Genomic DNA, 21,190 nt, shown 5'->3' with positions numbered 1-21,190 from the left:
TATTGACCATTTGTGTATCTCCTTTGGAGAAATGTATATTCAGGTCCTTTCCCCATATTTTAATTGGGTCGTTTGTCTTTTTGTTGTTGAGTTTTACTTATATATTCTGGTAACTAGGCCCTTATCTGATACATAATTTGCAAATGTTTTCTTCTATGAGTTGCTTTTTAACTCTCTTGATAATGTTCTTTGGTGCACAGGACATCAGGGCAGCAGGAAAAATCTTAAATTTATTTTTCCCCTAGTAAAAGAAATCCTGTAAATTAAGATAGATATATTCTGCAGTTATCATCATGATAAAAAATTTTAAAGATATAATGTAACCCTTGAGAGAAAGTATTGTGCTTATATCTGCTACTAATACAGTTTTCTTGGAATAATTATTACATGCAGTGGAAAAAATCCACATGGTAAGGGGGAGAGAAAAGGATTTCTAATCTCAATTTAATTAGTGTATATCTATGTTACCATAGATTCTCATGCCTGATATCAGGATATATTTTATTTTTTAAAAAGTTGAGAGTCCTCAGAGAGGCTAAAGCCCAGAAACTTTATATTCAGGAGATCTAGGTTGTATAAACACTTAAACAGTCTTGTGTTAGTTAATGATTAGGATACTTTCTGGAAAATGCTTTGTTAGATGATTTCATCATTGTGTGAACATCATAGAATATACTATAGAACATCATAGAATACACTACCCAAAGCTAGATAGCATAGCCTGCTACACACCTAAACTAGATAATACAGCCTGTTACTCCTACGCGACAAACCTGTACAGCATGTGACTGTACTGAATACTGTGTTGCAACACAGTGGTATTTGTGTATCTAAGCCTATCTAAACATAGAAAAAGTACAGTAAAAATATGGTATTGTAATTTTAGGGGAGACCATCCTATATGCGATCCATCATTGTCTTAAACGTCATTATGTGGAGCATGACTATATGAACTTATTGAATTATCATTATAACATATTTTGAAAACTACTCAATACTTCAAGAAAATTATTTCATTACTTCACAAAATGACTTTGTGCTGCTTTTCGGTCAATTCCTACTGTCTTGATTAGAAATAGAATTTTCATTTGCTTCAGTCAACATAATTTCTTTTAGATTAGCCCACGTTGTATATATTTGTAGTTCATTTCTCTTTATTGTTGAGTAGTATTTTATGGTATCGTATGCCAGAATTCATTTATCTGTTCCCCTTAACACTTCTGAGTAAAGATGCTATGAACATTCTTCTACAGATCTTTTTTGTGAACATAGGATTTTATTTCTATTGCTTACATTCATAGGAGTAAAATTGCTTGGTCGTTGGGTAGATTTATCTTTAACTTAATAAAAAATCATTTTTTTTTTCCAAAATGGCTATACAGTTTTAAACTCCTAACCTTAATGTATGAGAGTTTCAGTTGTTCCACATGCTTGTATTGTTTGGTGTCGTCAGTCTTTAACTACTATAGTAGGGGTAAAGTGGAATTTCATTATGGCTTTATTTTGCATTTTTCTGCTGACTCCTGATATTGAGGGTTTTTGTTATGACTTTAGTTTTGTAAAATGTTAAATTAAGTTGCCTTTTTATTACTGACTTATTAAGATTATTTATATATATTCTAGTTATGGATCCATTGTCAAATATATTTATTAAATTCTCCTAGCCTGAGGTTTATATTTTCATTTTCTCAGTGATATATTTTGATGAGAATATCTAAGTGCAATTTATCTTTTTTCTTTTATGTTTAGTGCTTTCATGTCCTAAGAAATCTTTGCCCAAGTCATGAAAAATATTATTCTGTATTTGCTTTAGAGAGCATTAGAATTATAGATCTTACATTTAGGACCATGGGTCATCTTGAATTAATTTTTTAATTTGATGTGAGGTGTATGGGTCAAGATTCTTTCTTTTTTTTTTTCTGTTCAGGTTTTTGACATCATTTATTGAAAACACTTTTCTTACTCTATTGAATTGCCTTAAAATCCTTGTTGAAAATCAATTGACTAATAAGCATGAGTCTATTTCTTGACCTTTTTTCCTGCTGCATTGGCCTGTTATACATTTCTATGTTAATAAATACCACACTAACTTTATTGTTATAATATTATACTAAGTCTTGCAGCCAGGTAATGCCACAAGTCCTCCAAGGTTTTCTTCTTTTTTGAGATTGTTTTGGCTATTCTAGATCTGTTGCAATTCTATATAAATTTTAAATCAAGTTTTAACAGCTCTTTTAGAATTTGTCTAGCAGGTTTTCTGGTTTTTATTGGAAAATCTTTCCTCCACAGAAAATTTTAAATCATGTCAATTTTTTTTTTAATCCTCTTGGGATTTCGGTTTACATTAAGTAAAATCTATAGCTCAATTTAGGGACAATTACCTCCTTAACCATATTGATTCAGACAATTTGTGGGCATGATATAGCTTTCTATCTAGCTCCCCATTTATTTAGACCTTCAATTTCTCTAAAACCTGCTTTTGTAGTTTTTATGCCTTGAGTTTACTCATAAGCATTTTATATTATCTGATACTATTATAAATGGTTTTTAAATTTTATTTTCCAAATGGTTGCTACTAGGATGTAGAAGTATAATTGATTTTTGCATATTGAGCTTATACTTTATTGCTTTGCTAAATTTTTTAGGTAGAGTATTCTATAAATCTCAATCAGCTCAAGTTGGTCAATAGCGTTATTTAACCTTGGACTGACGGTTTTCCCCCTCTGTTTGAGTACTTTAAAAAGTACCATTATCTTCTGGCCTCTGTAGTCTGATTAAAAAGTCAGTTATTTATACTGTTTTTCCCCTCTGGCTGCCTTTAGGATTTTTCTCCTTGTCTTTGTTTTCCAGCAGTTTGACTATGATATGCCTTGTTGCAGTTTTTATTGTTTTTGTTGTTGTTTGGTTTTTTTGTCTTTATCTTGCTTAGGATTTGCTGACATTCTTGGGGCTCTAGGTTATTTTTATCAGTTTTAAAGAGATTTGCTATTATATCTTCAGATATATTTTCTGCCCCATTTCTTTCCCTCTCTTCTCCCTCTGGTACTCTAATTATATGTATGTTATATCATTTGATACTCTTGTTTTTCAGCAGTTTATCCTCTGTGTTCTTCAGACTGAATAATTTCTGTTATTCTATCTTCAGATTCATTAACTCTTTTCTGTAGTGACTAATCTGCTCTTAATCTCATCTAGTAAAATTTCACTTAAGATATTATATATTTTACTTCTTAAATTTCCATTTGGTTCTCTTCACGTATAATAGTTCCATTTTTATGCTGAGAAGCCCTGTCTGTTTACTGTTTATGACCAGCTTCTTTCAGTCATTGGGCAATTTATAATCATTGTTTAAAAGTGCTTGCTTAGAATTCTAGTTTCTGAGCCAGCATGTAAGAGCTTTGGAAGTTGTTACTCCCATCCTAACCAGAAAAAAGCTGAGCGAACTGAAAAATAACAACTCTTCTTAGATTTATCAGAGAATTAAGATCACAGGCAAACTCCTGTCCCCAAAATTGGTGAGTCAGATAGCCAATTACAGAGAATCCCATCTTAATGGAACAAAAACCTATGAACAGAAATCACCACTGTAGCCAGTCCTGCAATAGGAAAACTTCTAATTGATGAATTCCTGGAGACTCAGTATGGACAGATGAGTCAAAAACTCCTGGCAGGGGTGAAGGGGGTCTTAGGGGATCCCATACTTTTTCATGACTTTCACTTCCAAGAGCCTTCCCAATTTCTTTCAGTGAAAATTGCAGAAAAGCCCTTATACTTTCAGATGATGGGGAGGGAATGTAGCCATTTTGAAATACATCCAGAACATTCTGTCCTTAACAAAATGTGCCTCAGTAGAAACTATCTTACCAGAGCTTCACTGACCTGGGAGGAAGAGAAAAATCCAACTCTAGCCTTCTGTATGGGGGAAATAAAATATCTGTTATCATATGTTATTAGAGGATTACAAATTAAAACAAGATAACCACTGTATACCTATAAGAATGGCTATAATCCAAAACACTGACAACAGCAAATATTGGTGAGATGTGGAGCAACAGGAACTCCCATTCATTCCTGGTAGGAACACAAAATAGGATGGCCACTTTGGAAGACACTTTGGTAGTTTCTTACAAAACTGAACATATTCTCATCCTATAGTCCAGCTATCACACCCGTTGGTGTTTACCCAAATGAATTGAAAATTTATGTCCACACAAAAACCTCCACATATGGCAGCTTTATTCATAATCATCAAAACTTGGAAGCAACCAAGATGTCCTTCAGTAGGTAACTGGATAAACAAACTGTTGTCCGTTCATACAGTGGAATGTTATTTAGCAATAAAAAGAAATGATCAGTGAAGCCATGAAAAGACATAGAGGAACCTTGAAAGCATATTGCAGGCTGAAAGAAGCCAACCTGAAAAATCTACATATACTGTATGATTTCAACTATATGACATTCTGGAAAAAGTGAAACTATGGTGACAGTAAAAAGATCCAGGTTGTCAGGGGCTCTGGGGGACACAGGGAGGGACAGGTAGGTAGAGCACAGGGGATTTGGGGGGTAGTAAAAATATTCTATATGATATTGTAATGGTTTATACATGTCATTATATATTTTTCAAGCCCCATGTACCACACCAAGAGTGAACCTTAATGTAAATAATGGACTTTAATATTGATATATTAATATTGGTTCATCAGTTGAAACAAATGTACCACAGTAACACAAGATGTAAATAACAGGGGAAGTTGGATGTGTAGGGGCGGGGAAGAAGGGCAATATGGAAACTCTTCGTACTTTCTGATCAGTTTTTCTGTAAACCTAAAACTGCTGTAAAAAAAAAAATGAAGTAACTTTTTAAAAAATTGCCTACTTATTCAAACATCTCAATTATCTTGGTGTCTCTCTCTATTGGCTGATTTTATCTCAATTGTACATTATATTTTCCTGATGCTTTGCCTGTCTAGTGCTTGTTCCTCAGTGCTTGAAAAAGTCGCTTCGTGTATTTTAACCAGTTTTACAGTTGTTTGCAGAAGGAAGAGGGTAAGTTCTACTCTCGTGGTCTCAGTTGACATTAAAATAGAAGTTTTCAGCCCCGGCTGTACATTTGAATTACCTGGGGAACTTAGATCAGTGCTGAATGAGGTCCAGACCTAGGGAACTTTTTAAAAGTTCTGCAAGTGATTAACAGAGTTAGAGTATTCCCTGAATAGCTGTGCTAGAAAGAGTGGGAACTGAAATTTGGCCTGTCCTCCTTGGTGACTAGTTGCATCTGCCTGTAGAAGGAGCATGTTTTTGAAATTTATACTTTAAAGCTGCCATATGGATTAGCAGGATCCTAGATTCTGTTGTGGACCCATTACCTTCCAGTAAGGAAACCATACTGTCAGTGAATTCTTATTAGCTTTTACTGAGATTTTAATATCATAAAATCTTATTTTCAACAGTATTGATGGAACTTATATTCTAGTAGAGGGAAAAAGTTAGGAATAGCTTGTATAGCCATTCTTTTCCACTTAAAGAACCTCTTTACAATGATGCATTATCTACTCAAAACATTATGAAGTTTGCATTTTTAAGAGATATTTATTGCTTAAACTACTTGATCTGATATTCTTTGAGTATAACTATGTGAATGTCTGTTTTCTAAATAAAGTAAAAGTACTTCTTTCTGGGAACATATTGCTTATTTATAGTATATAACTTGATACTTTTATATTTTGCAAGGTTTAGGCAGACTTCCAGTTTGACTATAACTATAAGCATAAACAATATTTTATCACCTTTATGTGTATATATACAAACCATGTCCAGCACTTCCAGTAAATAAGTCTATCTAGGTGGGTGATGGTGGCTTACACCAATAATGCTAACATTTTGGGAGGCTGAGGTGGGTGGATCACTTGAGCCCAGGAGTTCAAGACCAGCCTGGGCAAGATGGGGAAACCTCATCTCTACAAAAAATACAAGTATTAGCCAGGCATGGTGGCGTGCACGTCTTTCTTTTTTTTTTTTAGATGGAGTTTCACTCTTGTCACCCAGGCTGGAGTGCAATGGCATGATTTTGGCTCACTGCAACCTCTGCCTCCCCAGTTCAAGCAATTCTCCTGCCTCAGCCTCCTAATTAGCTGAGATTATAGGCGCCCGCCACTATGTCCAGCTAATTTTTGTATTTTTAGTAGAGACGGGGTTTCACCATGTTTGTCAGGCTGGTCTCGAACTCCTACCCTCAGGTGATCCACCCGCCTCGGCCTCCCAAAGTGGTGGGATTACAGGCATGAGCCCCATGCCCAGCCAGTAGTGTGATCTTTAATGGATAATTTTTTTTCTTTAAATATTCTAACCATAATCTTTGATGTTACTCTTTGAATTGTTTTGAAGCACCACAGAAGTGCCCATATATGACAGTGAACTTAATACATGTTGTGTTTGTTCTGACTGTTAAACTAACTAGCATTCCCTTCATCTCTCTTCCTCTACTTGGGTCTCTATATTCCCTGAGAAACAGCAATATTTAAATTAGGCCAGTTAATATGCAATGATCTCTAAGTGTTCAAGTGAGAGGAAAAGTTGCAAGTTTCTCAGTTTAAATCAGAAGCTCGAGATGATTAAGCTTAGGGAGGAAGGCATGTCGAAAGCCAAAACAGACTGCAAGGTAGGTCTCTTGCACCAAACAGCCAACTTGTGAATGTAAAGGAAAAGTTATTGAAGGAAACTGAAATGCTTCTCTAATGGAATGATAAGAAAGTGAAACAGCCTTAGTAGTGATGTGGGAAAAGGTTGAGTGGTCTGGATAGATCAAACCAGCCACAACAATGCCATAAGTCAAAGCCTAATCAACAGCAGGGTCCTAACTCTTTTCAATTCTGTGAAGACTGAAAGGTAAGGAAGCTACAGAAGAAAAATTTGAAACTAGCAGAGATTGGGTGTTGAGGTTTAAGGCAGGAAGTCTCCATAACATAAAAGTGTGAGGTAAGGCAGCAAGTTCTGATGGAGAAGCTACAGCATATTATCCAGAAGATCTAGCAAAAATAATTGATGAAGGTGGCTGCACTAAACAACAGATTTTCAATGGAGATAAAACAGCCTTCTAGTAGAAGAAAATGCCATCCAGGACTTTCATAGCTAGAAAAGAGAAGTCAGTACATGACTTTAAAGGGCAGGCTGACTCTCTTGTTAGGAGCTAATGTAACTGGTGCCTTGAAGTTGAAGCCAATACTCATTTACCATTCCTAAATTCTAGAGCTCTTGAGAATTATGCTGAATCTACTCTGTACTGTATTAACAAAACAACAAATCCTAGATTACAGCACATCTGTTTACAGCGTGGTTTACTAAATATTTTAAGCCCACTGTTGAGACCTACAGTTTAGGAATAAAAAGATTCTTTTCAAAATATTATTGCTCATTAATATTGCACCTACTCAGCCAAGACCTCTCATGGAGATATACAAGGAGATTAATGATGTTTCCATGTGGGCTAACACAACAATCTGTTCTTCAGCCCATGTGATCCATGAGTCATTTTGACTTTCAAACCTTATTACTTAAATGCATTTTGTAAGGCAATGGCTGCCCCGGATGGTGATTCCTCTGGTGGATCTGGGCAAAAGGAAAACTTTTGGGAAAAAAATCACCGTTGTAGATGCCATTAAGAACATTCATGATTCAAGGAAGGAGGTCAAAATATCAACATGAACAGAAGTTTGGAAGAGGTTGATTCTAACCCTCATAGGTAACTTTGAGAGGATCAAGATGAGTGGAGAGAATAACTGCAGATGTGGTGGAAATAGCAAGAGAACTAGAAATAGAAGTGGAGCCTGAAGATGTGACTGAATGGCTGCAATCTCACTATCAAACTTGAATAGATGAAGAGTTGCTTCTTATGGATGAACAGAGAAAGTGGTTTCTTGAGATAGAATCTACTCCTGGTGAAGATGCTGTGAACATTGTTGAAATGACAACAAAAGATTTGGAATATTACATAAACTTAGTTGAAAAAGCAGTGGCAGGGGTCAAGAGGATTGACTCAATTTTGAAGTTCTACTCTGAGTAAAATGCTGTTAAACTGCATCACATGCTAAAGAGAAATCTTTTGTGAAAGGAAGTCAATTGACGCAGCAAACTTCATTATTGTAATTTAAGAAATTGCCACAGCCACCCTGATCAGCAGCTATCAATATCAAGGCAAGACCTTCCAGCAGCAAAACTAGCCGAAGGCTCAGATAATCATTAGCATTTTTAACAATAAAATATTTTTAAAGTATAAACATTGGCTTTTTAAAAAAAGGTATAATGCTATTGCACACTTAATAGACTATAGTATAGTGTAAACATAACTTTTATACACACTGGGAAACTGAAAAAAATTCATGTGACTTGCTTTATTGCAATATTCACCTTATTGTGGTGGTCTGGACCCTAACCCATAATATTTCCAAGGCATGCCTATACTAAACATACTTTAGTATAGGTATGATATGATATATGATATATATATGATAATGATTTAGTTGTGAATTTTATTTAATGTGCTCAACTTTAATGCACTGGTATTCCATGTTATTAAAAATGCCAGGATATTGGAATATCCATTAAAAGATCTCAAGTATTAATTTTTTATTTATTTTGTGTGATCTTTTATAGGGGAATTCTAGGCTTTCTTTTAAGGACGGATATTTCTTCATCACGTTCTCATCATTTCTTGTAACTGCCTGTGTACTTACCTCTGTAATTCTTCATTTTTCTTTGTCTAATTTGCTCTTTTAATGTGGTGTGGATTGGGAAAGCAAATAACTGAAACCAAGTGCAATTGTATCAACTAGTAAGTATAAATCAGCTTTGTAATGAAACGATTTTATGGTATTTTGCTATGAGTTAGTGCAAGGACGTAAAAAAAACATTTGTTCAGTGAACATTTGCAAGGTGCTTATTTTTTTCAAGGTAGCATAGATATTAGATAATCTGTCAGATATAGACCCTGCACTCAAGATTAGAATCTAATCTGAATGCACACGTATAGAATTGTAATATAAATACTATGTTAGCAATTTGAACAGCATTATTAGAATGAACACAGATACAGGAGTATTTAACTCTGTGAAGCATTAACAAATACTTATTTTGAATGCTTGGCTGTCTTCCTCCTAGCTTTTGAATAAGTGATGTTGCCAAATAAGTTTTTTTTTAATTGGGCACACAATTCATTTTTTATAAACATAAAAAATGCATGCCAAAATACATACACATACAAAGCAGCAATATATATATTCCCCATATTTGAAATTTAAATTTGTAAATTAAAAATTTTTTTCTGTCAAACTTTTGCCTGAAAATTAGGTGTATTGCCATCAGTTGGCAGTCATACCTTAGTTATGGCCACACACTACAGTTAATACCCTTAGTTGTAATAGCTACAGCATGATAATTATGCTGAGAGTGAATTTAGAAAGAACTTCATTTGGGTGCATACAAGAAAGGAAAGATTTCTGATAACAAGGAGTCTCAATGCAGAAAGGAAAAGGTAAGTGGAGCACAGGAATTGGAGTTTCTCAAATCTTCGTTTGCATCACAGGTTTATCGCCTAATAGCTGTGTCATCTTGGCCAAATAATTAACCTCTTTGTGTCTTTGTTTCCTCACCTATTAAATGAAGATAATATCATCCTAGAGGGTTTTTTTTGTTTTTCTTCATCATTCAATTTGACATTGAGTTTTTATGTGGTTTAAGTCAAAAAATGAGAATAAAGTTTTTAGTTTGGAGACTGTGAGGTAGAGTACTGTCAAGAAATGATCATTATTGTAGGACTTAGAGAAGGTAGAGAGAGAAGTAAAAGCAGCTAGTGCCAGTTTTGTAGGTCCAGCTGCAACCGCAGGAGTCCAGATAACTTAAAGATGCGTTTTTTTCATGCTTTATAGCCCCAAAGGAAATCATCTTAATAGACAGCCAGACAGGCTATTATTTTTTTCTCACCTTTCCTTTAATGTTGGAGAGGAAAAAAAAGCATTTGGACCACATGTGAAAGTAAAGACACAGAATGCATCCTTCTCATTGATATCTTCCTTTCCCACTTCCCTCATTGACTTGTTTGTCTGAAGACCCAGGTTTATCTGCTTAGGGAAACAAGTTTAATAAGTCAGAAATTCACCTGGCCAGATATTGATGACAAGTAAAATAGGTCTCTAATTTGTTGGGCATTTAAAACCAAAGAATCCTAGATCTTACTTTGTTTAGAAAATAATTGTAGCCGGGCGCGGTGGCTCACGCTTGTAATCCCAGCACTTTGGGAGGCCGAGGCGGGCGGATCACGAGGTCAGGAGATCGAGACCACGGTGAAACCCCGTCTCTACTAAAAATACAAAAAATTAGCCGGGCGCGGTGGCGGGTGCCTGTAGTCCCAGCTACTCGGAGAGGCTGAGGCAGGAGAATGGCGTGAACCCGGGAGGCGGAGCTTGCAGTGAGCCGAGATTGCGCCACTGCACTCTAGCCTGGGCGACAGAGCGAGACTCCGTCTCAAAAAAAAAAAAAAAAAAAAAAAGAAAATAATTGTAGATGTAATATAATTTCTCCTCTCTGTACCGTCCAAATAAGACATCTTTTCCGGCTCCTGTTGCCTAATTTTGCTCCAGTAGCTGACAAAGTGTTTCATAATTAAAAATGAAAGAGTTAAAATACAAGTATAATGGAAGAAATGTTCAGCTAGATTCAACATGTATTTACCAAGTACTTGATTCTGTAATATGCCAAGATACATGTTTTGGGGGTATGCAAAGGTCATCAAAACATAGCTTTGCTTTTTTTTTTTTTTTTTTTTGAGACGGGAGTTTCACTCTTGTCGCCCAGGCTAGAGTGCAAGGGCGCCATCTTGGCTCACTGCAACCCCTGCCTCCTGGGTTCAAGCAATTCTCCTGCCTCAGCCTCCCGAGTAGCTGGGATTACAAGCGCCTGCCACCATGCCCCACTAATTTTTGTGTTTTTAGTAGAGATGGGGTTTCACCATGTTGGCCAGGCTGGTCTCAAACTCTTGACCTCAGGTAATCCACCCACCTCAGCCTCCCAGAGTGCTGGGATTACAGGTGTGAGGCACCATGCCTGGCCCGTAGCTTCTCTTCTAAAGAACATTACACTTTAGGAGGGGAGATTATTTAAGATAAAAGGTGGTAAAGGCTATGGTGGTAATCATAATAGCTTATATTTATATATGCTTTCCAGATTTATTTCATGTAGTACAAAAATACATTGGCAACACTGAAGAGGGAGAAGGGAAGTTTAATTCTGGCGAGTGATTATGGAAGGCCTAATGGAGGCAGTTTCTCTCCTTACCGTAAGATGCCAGATTGACTTTTTAAATACGTCATGTTATTAATACTCTCTTTTGGAATTTTTTAGGTACGCAGATTTTCTGAGGCATTCTTTTGTTTCGAGCATCCAAGAGAAGCTGCCATTGCATACCAGGAACTTCAGTGAGTAGTATACATTCAAAATTAAAATGATATTATTTCCTTTTACATGAGATACCTGTCTCAGAATTTATCAGTGACAGAATATGCAGTATTAACAATATAAGAAATTAGGCGAATTTGAATTTCAGAAATCCCATCTATAATCAAATTAGGTTTCATCTTATTAGTCACTTCATTAAAGTTCCATACTTTACATATAAAGAAGCATAATCCACTGTATTCCTCCCTCCCTTTTTATCAGATCTACCATAATCTTGGTAGTCTCATGCAGCTTTGGCTGTAGCCATCCATTTAGCCATATTCTGTCTTCATTTTCACAGGTCAGAATTTCTTATGTTCATCCTTTTTTATTACAGATTTTCATATATACTGTCTTCTGTAATTGTAAATGATTTACAATTAAAATATCCAGAACAAATGCCTTCTATCTTTCCTACTGAGTAGATTTAGTCCTAGTTTTCTTTGGCATTAAAGAATATTTTGAGGACGTTATGCTGAGCAAAAAAAGCTAGACATTAAAAATTGAATACTGTGGCCGGGCGCGGTGGCTCACGCTTGTAATCCCAGCACTTTGGGAGGCCGAGGCGGGCGGATCACGAGGTCAGGAGATCAAGACCACGGTGAAACCCCGTCTCTACTAAAAATACAAAAAATTAGCCGGGCGTGGTGGCGGGCGCCTGTAGTCCCAGCTACCCGGAGAGGCTGAGGCGGGAGAATGGCGTGCAGTGAGCCGATGGCCTGATGCATCCCGGGACGGAGAAGATCCGTCTCAAAAAAAAAAAAAAAAAAAATTGAATACTGTATGATTCTACTTATATGAAGTTATAGAACAGGCAAAAGTAAGATGAAAAAAAGACAGGACATGGTTTTCTTGGCATTGACTTGGGCTGGATTGGGAAGACATGAGGGAACCATCTGAGTAGATGGAAATGTTCTGTATCATATATCCATTTGTCAAAATCATACAGCTAAGATTTATATTTTAATGCATATAAATTATACCACAAAAAAAATCCTGTAAATAATAATAGAGTATCAGGGTAGGTAGTGAGTGCTGATAAAAAGGGTGTATGTTAACTGTTGAAGTTCGGAGGTATATATGTGGGGTATTTTATACTATTATTTGATTTGTTTGAAATTTTCCATAAGACAGGGTTTTCTGTTTTAACTGTTTTATATTAGAAAATTATACATCTTGTTTTAAAATAGCTGTTAATTTTATTTGTCAATATATGTGAAGTAGAAACAGTGGAAATGAAACATGTCTTTTTCCCAGCACTATCATCAAATAATTATTAAGCAGTTAAGCTTTTGGTATTTATCTTATATGCGATTTGCAGCAGATTTAGAAGTTGAGACATTAAGCATAGAAATTCACTTTGAAATAACGTAAGAAAGTATGGAAGAATATAATGGGAATTATAAATAATTAGCAGTCTGTAATAAGTCAATAATTTATTGCCAACAAACTATCATTTTCATTTTACCAGTTTTTATCGCTGACCAAGCAGCTCTTTCATAAGAAGGTTATGTCTTGCAGATGAGGGATAGGAATTGAAGAGGGAAGGGGAAAGGGTAGATTCTACAAAGGGGAGTTGGGTATAATTTTTCTAAATTACAATCTGACTTAAGAAATATTTTTCAGTGCTCAGAGTCATCTACAGATGTGCACCGCTATCAAAAATACTTCCTTCTGCAGTTCTCTTCCACCCTTACCTATTGAATGTAGTGAATTAGATGGAGATCTCAATTCATTACCTATAATCTTTGAAGATAGGTATTTAGATTCAGTTACTGAAGGTAAGTGTAATCTAACTAAAATATACAAGCTATGTGTATAGTTTTCAGTATATTCTTCCTAATATACATAAAACCTTCCCTAATGTGGAATAGTTTTTTTCCCTCTCTAGTTTTATTTATGTTTGAGGATATTAGAAAGTTATAGTTAGAAAAAGAAGTCTTAATCATTTGAGTTCTCACACTTTGTTTTAAACCTGAATCTTTTTTTCTTTGGATAAAAGACTTAGATGCACCCTGGATGGGAATTCAGAATCTTCAGAGATCAGAGTCCAGTAAAATGGATAAATATGAGACTGAAGAAAGCTCTGTAGCAGGACTTTCTAGCCCAGAGTTGAAAGTCAGACCTGCTGGTGCCTCCAGTATTTGGTATACAGAAGGTGAAAAGCAGCTAACAAAATCTCTAAAAGGAAAGAATGAAGAATCAAATAAATCCAAAGTTAAGGTTACTAAGCTTATGAAAACAATGAAATCTGAAAACACAAAAAAATTAATAAAACAGAACTCTAAGGATTCTGTGGTTTTGGTAGGCTACAAATGTTTGAAAAGTACAGCATCAAATGATCTCACTAAATGCTTTGAAGGCAATCCTTCACATAGTCAGAAGGAAGGTCTGGATCCCACAATATGTGGATATAATTTTGACCCAAAGACCTACATGAGACAGACAAGTCAAAAGGAAGCTAGCTGTTTGCCAGCTAATACAGAGAGAACTGAACAAAAGTCTCCAGATATTGAAAATATGCAACCAGACCAGTTTGATCCTTTGAACTCTGGCAACCTAAATCTTTGTGCAAATTTGTCCATTTCAGGTAAACTTGATATCTCCCAGGACGATAGTGAAATTACACAAATGGAACACAATCTGGCATCCAGAAGGTCATCAGACGATTGCCATGATCATCAAACAACCCCATCTTTGGGAGTTAGAACAGTTGAAATAAAGCCCAGTAATAAAGATCCTTTCAGTGGAGAGAAAATAACTGTCAAACTAGGACCTTGGACAGATCTTCGACAAGAAGAAATACTTGTGGATAATTTACTACCCAACTTTGAGTCCTTAGAATCTAATGGTAAATCTAAATCTATAGAAATAACATTTGAAAAGGAAGCGTTGCAAGAAGCAAAGTGTCTTTCTATTGGAGAATCATTAACTAAATTAAGAAGTAATCTACCTGCCCCTTCTACAAAAGAATATCATGTTGTAGTAAGTGGAGATACAATTAAGTTACCAGATATTAATGCCACATATGCCTCATCTAGATTTTCAGATTCAGGTGTTGAAAGTGAACCAAGTTCTTTTGCGACACATCCAAACACTGATTTAGTCTTTGAAACTGTGCAAGGGCAAGGTCCTTACAATAGTGAAAGATTATTTCCTCAGCTTTTGATGAAACCTGATTATAATGTAAAATTTTCATTAGGAAATCATTGTACTGAGAGTACAAGTGCTATAAGCGAAATACAGTCATCTTTGACATCCATAAACTCTCTACCTTCTGATGATGAACTGTCACCTGATGAAAATTCTAAGAAATCTGTTGTACCTGAATGCCATCTAAATGATAGCAAAACTGTATTAAATCTAGGAACGACTGATTTACCAAAATGTGATGATACTAAAAAGTCAAGTATCACTTTGCAACAGCAGAGTGTTGTATTTTCAGGGAACTTGGACAATGAAACTGTAGCAATACATTCCTTAAATTCAAGCATTAAAGACCCTTTACAATTTGTTTTTTCAGATGAAGATACTTCCAGTGATGTGAAAAGTAGTTGCAGCTCCAAACCTAACTTGGATACTATGTGTAAAGGCTTCCAGAGTCCTGATAAATCTAATAACTCTACAGGGACAGCAATTACATTAAATTCAAAACTGATTTGTTTAGGCACTCCTTGTGTCGTTTCAGGTTCCATTTCTACTAATACAGATGTTAGTGAAGATAGAACTATGAAAAAAAATAGTGATGTATTAAGTCTCAAACAGATGTATTCAGAAATCCCTACAGTTGAAAGTGAAACTCATCTGGGTACAAGTGATCCTTTTTCAGCCAGTACTGATATAGTAAAGCAAGGGCTTGTGGAAAATTATTTTGGTTCTCAAAGCAGTACGGATATTTGTGACACATGTGCTGTTAGCTACAGCAATGCGCTTAGCCCTCAGAAGGAAACTTCTGAAAAAGAAATTAGTAATCTTCAGCAGGAACAGGGTAAAGAGGATGAGGAGGAAGAGCAGGATCAACAAATGGTTCAAAATGGGTACTATGAAGAAACAGATTATTCAGCTTTGGATGGAACAATAAATGCTCACTATACAAGCAGAGATGAACTAATGGAAGAAGGACTTATAAAATCTGAAAAAATAAACAGTGACTATCTGAGAGATGGTATAAATATGCCTACTGTCTGTACTTCTGGTTGTTTGTCCTTCCCATCTGCACCACGAGAGTCTCCTTGTAATGTTAAATATTCTTCCAAAAGTAAATTTGATGCCATTACAAAGCAGCCAAGCAGTACTTCTTACAACTTCACTTCTTCAATTTCCTGGTATGAAAGTTCACCAAAACCTCAAATACAAGCGTAAGTAATGGAACATAATAGTACCTGCTGCTAAATATATACATATATATAAAATCATAGATAGTGCTAAAGGATTGAGTGTCTATTTTGTTGTCTGGTTTCTGTAATACAAAAAGTGCTTCTTTGATGACTATCCGAAATGGAGAAATGAACATAATATACCCTTGGCCAGACAGACCTATAGTTCCTGAATGATCGTGCTGTTCTACAGGCTAGACATTCCTGATACAGATTTTCCAATGGTAGTTTTGTGTTAGAAGTATGGAATAATTGAGCTTAAAACCCTTTTTTCATCAGTCCCTCATTTCTCCTCCATTAACTTCCAGACAAAAGCCAAGTTTTATGAGTTTATCTACGAAATAAGGATAATATTAGTTAAATGAGTAACAGGGTAGTGGAAACTTCTTAAACTTACCAGATGCTGATTGCCTTCAGCTAAGTCAGTGGTTTCCAGAATTGAGATTTCATGTACCAGTAAAATATCCAGAAAAATCTGGGGATGATACAGGTTTACCAGCGTGTACTGGTTCTTAAAATATTCTGTTGCCTCAGCCAGACTGAGTCATAATATTTGGGGTAAGAGGTCTGGGCATGTATATATAGAGATTTTTAAAGTTCCCAGATTATTCTGATTTATACACAGAAATTAAAATACATAGTGTCTAAAGCTAGTGAAACCACTGAGGTAACAATAGCCAATTAAAAAATTGTAATATGCAGGGAAAATAAAGTTTATATCACCATCTGGTTACTTCAGACTGTCTGAGTCATCAGAAAGCAATGATCTCTAATATAGACTCCAAATATTTTCGCCTAGCTTATCCTACTCAGTTTAGTGTTCATCAGGTTCCTCTTCCAGCTTCACTTTATCAGTCCAAATGATGTATGTTAGTTAATAATTTTTGATGTTTGCAATCCCCAAATTGGTTAGATTGTCAGTCATTGCAAACGAGTATATACCACTAATTGTATGTAGTCACATTCCACTCTTCGTTCTGCTCCTTCTTTATTGGTATTTTTAGAGAAAAATACAGATAACCTAATCTGCTAAATACTGTAACTCCATTCTCACTGTTACATTTTGTAAATCACTCCTTCCCTTCCATTTATGCAAGATTAAAAAGGAGCAAAGGGGATAAGATTTCATTACAGGATAAACATCAGATTATCACCTCTCCAGTCCCTCTCCCAGCTTTTCTGTGCATACAGTATTAAATTTTGCAGAAAGTATAACTTCACTCAGAATGTTTTCTTAGTTGATTTCAAGTTTAAAAGAATATTTTCAAGTGATTTCAGGTTTAAAGTGTTCATTGTATTTGATAGAATATGTACTACAAATAATAAAGAAAATTACTCTCTGATTTCTAAATCACTTAGGTGATGCCACATATTTTCATGGTCTTAAAACCAAATATTATTGGGTTTCCACTTCTACAATTCTCTAAATTCAGGAGGGTTCTAACAACTGAATAGGATCCTTAGTAAAGAGTATCTTTTGTGTTTTACTTCAGCTTCCTTCAGGCAAAAGAAGAACTGAAGCTACTAAAACTTCCTGGGTTCATGTACAGTGAAGTTCCTCTGCTGGCATCCTCAGTACCTTATTTTAGCGTAGAAGAAGAGGATGGTTCTGAAGATGGAGTACATCTGATTGTCTGTGTGCACGGTTTAGATGGTATGTGACATCTATGGATGTAACCCAGAGCAACTCAATATATTTTTTTCCTAACAGATCTCATTTAGTTTCATTTAGTCTTTGAACTAAAAAAAGATTTTTTAATTGCTTAAATTAATTGAATCTTAAATGCATTCTGAAACAGAAATATGCTTAATTTTACTTATCCTAAGTGTAATATTAGATTCCTTCGTAAGTAAATCTTCCATGGAACTGACACTTATGTGCCAACATTTTGTTTAATTTGGGATTTTTTTTTTTTTCATTATACTTTAAATTCTGGGATACATATGCAGAACATGCAGGTTTGTTACATAGGTATACACCTGCCATGGTAGTTTGCTGTCATCTACATTAGGTATTTCTCCTAATGCTATCCCTCCCCTAGTCCCCCACCCCCCCACAGGCCCCAGTGTGTGATGTTCCCCTCCCTGTGTCTGTTTGTTCTCATTGTTCAACTCCTACTTAGAAGTGAGAACATGTGGTGTTTGGTTTTCTGTTCCTGTGTTAGTTTGCTGAGAATGATGATTTCCAGCTTCATCCATGTCCCTGCAAAGGACATGAACTCAGTGGAATTTTTTTTTTATCTTCTCTCTTATTGTTGGTTTTGCCAGCTGCCACCTCATGGCAGTTATTTTGTCTCCCTTTGATAGTCTTTCTGGTTCCCTTTTATCTAGCTGCTTTAAACTTTGTGTGCTAGAAAAATCGGTATTTCTAGAAGTTAAAATTTCATTAATTAAGTTATAAAAATTAAATTCTAAATACAGGTACCTGGCTTTAGTGCTGCGGTTTTATGACAGCTGTTTTGGTTACTCAGCAGTTTTTTTCTAGATGTAGGAACTGTTAGAAGATGCCAAATATCTCTAGAACAATGCAATATTACTGTATTATAATGAGATTCTATAGCAACAAACTAGATTTTTATGGATTATGAAAATATTAAACAAATGTCCCTGGTACTAAATTGTCATAAAATTGGAGATGTTTCTTTAAAAAAAAAATAACCAGACTTCCAAGAACTAAAATATTCTCAGTGCTAACTTTTCTTCCCTCCCCCCAAACAATAAAGTTTTCAAAGAATTATCCCCCAAGAAAGACTTCTGGACCCAGTAGAATCTCTGGCAAATTCTTCTTTAAAAATTTTAAGAAGCAAATTATCCCTGTGTTACATAAATTGTTCTACAACAATGGAGAAAAAGATACAAAGCAGCCCATTTTATTCCTTAAAGTTAACCTAACCTTGTTACCAAATCCAATAAAGATATCACACCAACACCTGCCCCCAAACAACAGTAGACCAATCTGACATAAATATACTTAATGGGCCGGGCACGGTGGCTCACACCTGTAATCCCAGCACTTTGGGAGGCCGAGGCGGGCAGATCACAAGGTCAGGAGATTGAGACCATCCTGGCTAACACGGTGAAACCCCGTCTCTACTAAAAATACAAAAAAATTAGCTGGGCGTGGTGGCGGGCGCCTGTAGTCCCAGCTACTCCAGAGGCTGAGGCAGGAGAATGGCATGAACCTGGGAGGCGGAGCTTGCAGTGAGCCAAGATCATGCCACTGCACTCCAGCCTGGGCAACAGACTAAGACTACGTCTCAAAAAAAAAAAAAAAAAATACTTAATGAACTCAAATATATTTAATGAAACTCTAGCACCTGGAGTTAATATATTAGAGTAAGTTACTATAACAGATAAGGTTTATTTCCCAGAATGGAAGGATAAGTAAGTATAAGGAATTTCAGTAATAAAATACCCTACATCAGCAAATCAAGTAAGAAACTTTATAAAATTTAATATCCATTCCTAATTATTACAAGTAAGCACAAAACTTTGATCTCAATAGGATTAGTCTGTTTCCTTAATGTGATTAAACATATATATTTCGAGTTTGTGGTGAATATTAGAGGTACGCCTTTTAAAATGAAGAATAAATTATCTCTGTCAGTGCATTAAATCATAAAATTCTAAAAGATAAACATCAGGTAAAATAAAAATTCAGCATTTGATAATGACATGCTTATATTGTTAGTAAACCAAAGGAATCCACTAAACTATTTTTGAAGATAATTATTTTTATATTTATATATGAGAGGAATTCAGAAAAAATGTGGAAAAATAAATTTGCCAGGCATGGTGCTGGACGCCTGTAATCCCAGCTACCTGGGAGGCTGAAGCAGGAGAATCACTTGAACCCAGGAGGCAGAGGTTGTAATGAGCCAAGACTGAGCTGCTGCACTCTTGCCTGGGCAACAGAGTGAGACTCTGTCTCAAACAAACAAACAAAAATTGTGGAAAAATGGAGTTAAAAGATAAAAATAGAAATATAAACTTCATTTCTCAGTGTAAACTCTGTCTAGTTCAAGACACTTTTGTAAGCAATTATACCAGCCATTCTAGTAAATTTCCAAGAACTGAGGGTCCTGGGAATTTAGTCATGTCAATGCCTTCTTTTTTACACATTAAACCAAAGAGAAATGGATCCCCTTTACAGAGTTTTTAAGATAAGAAAACAAAGTAGTCAGAGGAACCAAATCAGGACTGTAAGATGAATGCCTAATGATTTCCCATCAAAATTGCCCTCTTCATGAGAGTAATGAGTAGGAATATTGTCATGATGGAGAAGGACTCTCTGGTGAAGCTTTTCCAGGCATTTTTCTGCTAAAGCTTTGGCTGATTTTCTCAAAACACTCTCATAATAAGCAGATATTATCATTCTTTGGTCCTCCAGAAAGTCAAGAAGCAAAATGCTCGAGCATTCCAAAACACTGTTGCCTCAACCTTTGCTCTTAACTGGTCCACTTTTGCTTTGACTGGACCACTTCTACCTCTTGATAGCCATTGGTTTGATTGTGTTTTGTCTTCAAGATCATACTGGTAAAGCCATGTTTCGTTTCCTGTTACAATTCTTTGAAGAAATGATACCATTTGTTTAATATTTCCACTGAAAGCTCTGCTCTTGTCTGCAGCTAATTTGAGCACAATGGTTTTGACACCCATTGAGTGGAAAGTTTGTTCAACTTTAATTTTTCAGTCAGAATTCTGTAGGCTGAACCAATTGAGATGTCTAAGATGTCAGCTATTGTTTGTGCTGTTAATTGTCAGTCCTTTTTAATTAGGGCATGAAAAAAATGAAGTTTTTCCTCACAAATTGATGTGGGTGGTCTACTGCTGTATGCTTCATCTTCAACATTGTTTTTTCCCTTCTTTAAACAAGTTACCCATTTGTAAACTGCTGATTTCTTTGGGGCGTTTCCCAATAAACTTTTTTGTAAAGCCTCCGTTATTTCACCATTCTTCCACTGGAGCTTCACCATAAGTTTGATGTTTGTTCTTGCTTCCATTTTAGCAGAATCCATGTTGTTTGATAAGGTTTCTTTTTAAACTTCTTTTTTTTTTTTTTTTTTCTTTGAGACAGAATCTCACTCTGTCAGCAATGGCACGATCTTGGCTCACTGCAAGCTCCACCTCCCAGGTTCAAACCATTCTCCTGCCTCAGCCTCCCAAGTAGCTGGGACTACAGGTGTCTGCCACCACGCCCGGCTAATTTTTTGTATTTTTAGTAGGGTTTCACTGTGTTAGCCAGGCTAGTCTCGATCTCCTGACCTCATGATCCACCCGCCACAGCCTCCTAAAGTGCTGGGATTACAGGCGTGAGCCACCGTGCCCGG

General features: G+C 35.8%; 1 protein-coding gene and 1 non-coding gene across 9 annotated transcripts in view; both read left to right on the top strand.

Moving 5' to 3' along the window:
• FAM135A (family with sequence similarity 135 member A) overlaps window positions 1–21,190 on the top strand; it is a 155,701-nt gene that overhangs the window by 105,281 nt on the left and 29,230 nt on the right. For 3 of the 8 annotated variants that reach the window (XM_032153951.2, XM_032153936.2, XM_058435310.1), the window contains 4 exons: window positions 11,392–11,465; window positions 13,111–13,265; window positions 13,487–15,842; window positions 17,354–17,514. In XM_032153951.2, the coding sequence (XP_032009842.1) occupies window positions 11,392–11,465; window positions 13,111–13,265; window positions 13,487–15,842; window positions 17,354–17,514 (2,746 nt within the window). The remainder of the gene's footprint in view (window positions 1–11,391; window positions 11,466–13,110; window positions 13,266–13,486; window positions 15,843–17,353; window positions 17,515–21,190) is intronic. The other 5 variants (XM_032154033.2, XM_032154024.2, XM_032153997.2 and 2 more) reach the window with 3 other exon arrangements.
• LOC116477543 (U7 small nuclear RNA) lies at window positions 2,218–2,280 on the top strand. The gene has a single exon (XR_004250515.1). It is a non-coding gene; the product is annotated as a U7 small nuclear RNA (small nuclear RNA).

The sequence above is a fragment of the Hylobates moloch genome, unplaced genomic scaffold (genome assembly GCF_009828535.3).
Source record: "Hylobates moloch isolate HMO894 unplaced genomic scaffold, HMol_V3 SCAFFOLD_2, whole genome shotgun sequence".
In the NCBI taxonomy this organism is placed as follows: Eukaryota; Metazoa; Chordata; class Mammalia; order Primates; family Hylobatidae; genus Hylobates; species Hylobates moloch.
The sequence above is the reverse complement of the archived record's forward strand: the minus strand, read 5'-3'. Positions and strand labels throughout refer to the sequence as shown.